The sequence below is a fragment of the Penaeus vannamei genome, chromosome 13 (assembly GCF_042767895.1).
Source record: "Penaeus vannamei isolate JL-2024 chromosome 13, ASM4276789v1, whole genome shotgun sequence".
In the NCBI taxonomy this organism is placed as follows: Eukaryota; Metazoa; Arthropoda; class Malacostraca; order Decapoda; family Penaeidae; genus Penaeus; species Penaeus vannamei.
The window spans coordinates 5,017,559-5,020,058 of NC_091561.1; the positions used below are offsets into that span (position 1 = coordinate 5,017,559).

The 2,500-nt window shown below is 44.4% G+C and overlaps 1 protein-coding gene across 2 annotated transcripts in view; it reads left to right on the forward strand.

The window, feature by feature from the left end:
- LOC113814033 (protein unc-13 homolog 4B) overlaps nucleotides 1-2,500 on the forward strand; it is a 24,416-nt gene that overhangs the window by 4,759 nt on the left and 17,157 nt on the right. For both annotated transcript variants that reach the window (XM_070128725.1, XM_070128724.1), the window contains exon 2: nucleotides 518-698. In XM_070128725.1, coding sequence (XP_069984826.1) covers nucleotides 633-698 — 66 coding nt within the window. In that variant the 5' untranslated portion in view covers nucleotides 518-632. The remainder of the gene's footprint in view (nucleotides 1-517; nucleotides 699-2,500) is intronic.

Genomic DNA, 2,500 nt, shown 5'->3' on the forward strand with positions numbered 1-2,500 from the left:
ATAATGGTCATGATATCAGTGCTGCTAGAGATAAGGCTTAGTATTTAAATACCATGTAAATGTAATTTTTAAGTACATGTATATAAGATAGGTAGATGTATACATCAGATAGATGCGCACACACACGCACACACACACACACACACACACACACACACACACACACACACACACACACACACACACACACACACACACACACACACACACACACACACACACACACACACACACAAATGAAAGGCAATAATAGTTACAGCATAAGCCAGGCACGTAATAACACACAAAAACTTGTAACTGACATTGGTTCTACGTTGCCTACAAATCAGTTTAATAATATTTTTATTATTGCTGTCATCATCATCATCACTTTGACATCACTAAACCATTCATCCTAACAGTTTTAACTTTACACTTCACACGCAATTTAAAAAAAAATACGCACTCTTTTAACCCATGCAATCCAAGCATTTACATAGATATTTTTTTTTACCAGACTGTACATTTCTCCTTTCAGAAACAGGTTCTTGCAGTTTACCCTTGAAAGAGGTCGAGAAAACGTACCTGACGACTAGGTTTACTCGGCCATCCTGGTAAAGTTCACCCTGTCTCGATCTCCAGCTGATTCCAAGATGGCCGACGAAGCGAGTCCTATTATGGTTGCTACGTCAGAGGCGTCTTCGGAAAATCTGGTTCGGGTATGGTATTGCTTGCTTTGGTTCTTGGGAGAGTGGGGGGGAGGGAGGGAATGAGGGAGAGGGGAAAGGTGGGAGGGAGAGGAAGGGGAAGGTGGGAGGGGGAGGAAGGAGAGGAGGGGAAAGGTGGGAGGGGGAAGGAGGGGAAGGAGGAAGGAGGAAGAGGAGGGGAAAGGTGGGAGGGAGAGAGAGAGAGAGACAGAGACAGAGACAGAGACAGAGACAGAGACAGACAGAGATAGAGAAAGAAAAGAGAGAGAGAGACAAAGAGAGAGAGTGACAGAGACAGAGAGAGAAAGAGAGAGAGAGAAGAGACAGAAAGAGAGAAAGAGAGAGAGGAGACAAAGAAGGAGTAAAAAAAATGCTTAAGAAATCTAAGACAGCTACAACCTCTTCCACGCCTAGAGAACGTTATGAGCTGTTTCCTCTTTCAAGAAAACAAAGTGGTTGAGAAAGAGCGACAGAATACAGAAACAAAGAGAAAGCGAGGAGAGACAGACAAACACAGAGATCAAGAGGGTTAGTAAATATAGAGTGGTTCAAGACGAAGGTGACCTCAATCCTACTTAAAGAATACTTCATGTGTTTATCCTTTTGAAAACATATTGAGAGAGAGAGAGAGAGAGAGAGAGAGAGAGAGAGAGAGAGAGAGAGAGAGAGAGAGAGAGAGAGGAGGGGGGGAGAGAGAGAGAGAGAGAGAAGGGAGACAAAGACAAAGACAAAGAGAAAGAGAGAGAGAAACAGACAGAGACAGAGAAAGACAGAGACGGACGGAATAGAAGAGACAGGGGGTGAGGGAAAGAGAGAACGAGGAGGACAGACAGAGAGAGACCGAATATTTTCGAAGGAGAAAGGGAGAGAGAGTGAGAGCGAGAGAGACTAAGACAGGGAGAAAGAGACCACAAGAGATAGACAGAGAGAGACTAAGAGAGACAAAGAGAGGGAGAGGGAGACTAACAGAGATAGAGAGAGAGAGAGACTAGGAAAGAAAGAGAGGAACACAGACAGACAGACAAACCAGAAATCCACAACAAAATACACCTGCAGAGGAAACAGCCTTATTATGAATTCCTTCAACAGAGAAGCAGAGGGCGTGTGTGAGAGAGTGTGTGTGTGTTGAGATTATTAACCTCTTCCGGTCTCTTTATACTGAGAAAGGGTCTAGTTTACACGGAATTATGCCTATTCATGGGGTGGTTTAAGGAAGGGGTATATATATTTATTCCTTTCTTTCTTTCTTTCTTTGTATATGGAAGTATAATGTGAGGAGTTTATACATTTCTTGGATATTTTTGGATATTGATTAATAGGAATGTCCGGTGAGCCACAAGTTACGGTAACTTTTTGTCGTTTTGTAAATAAAAAACAGTGACTGGGTGAAGGCATTGTGTGTATGTGTGGGTTGTGGGTGTGGGTGTTTTTGTTTGGGTGGGTAGGTGAGAATGGGCATGAGTGTGGGTGAGTTTGTGCTTGTTTTAGAGGGTAGGTCTGAGTGGGCATGTGTGTATTTGTGTGTGGATGTGGGTGTGAGTGAGGGTGAGTGAGTGGGTGGGTGTGATTGGATATGGGTGTGGGTATGAGTGGGTGGGTACATGTGAGTGGGCATGAGAGTGTGTATATGTGGATATGAATAAGGGTGGGTGGGTAGGTGTTAGTGGGCATGAGTGTGGGTACAGGTGAGTGGGCACGAGTTGTGGGTATAGGCGAGTGGGCATGAATGTGGCTATAGGCAAGTGGGCATGAATGTGGGTATAGGTGAGTGGGCACGAGTTGTGGGTATAGGCGAGTGGACACGAATGTGGGTG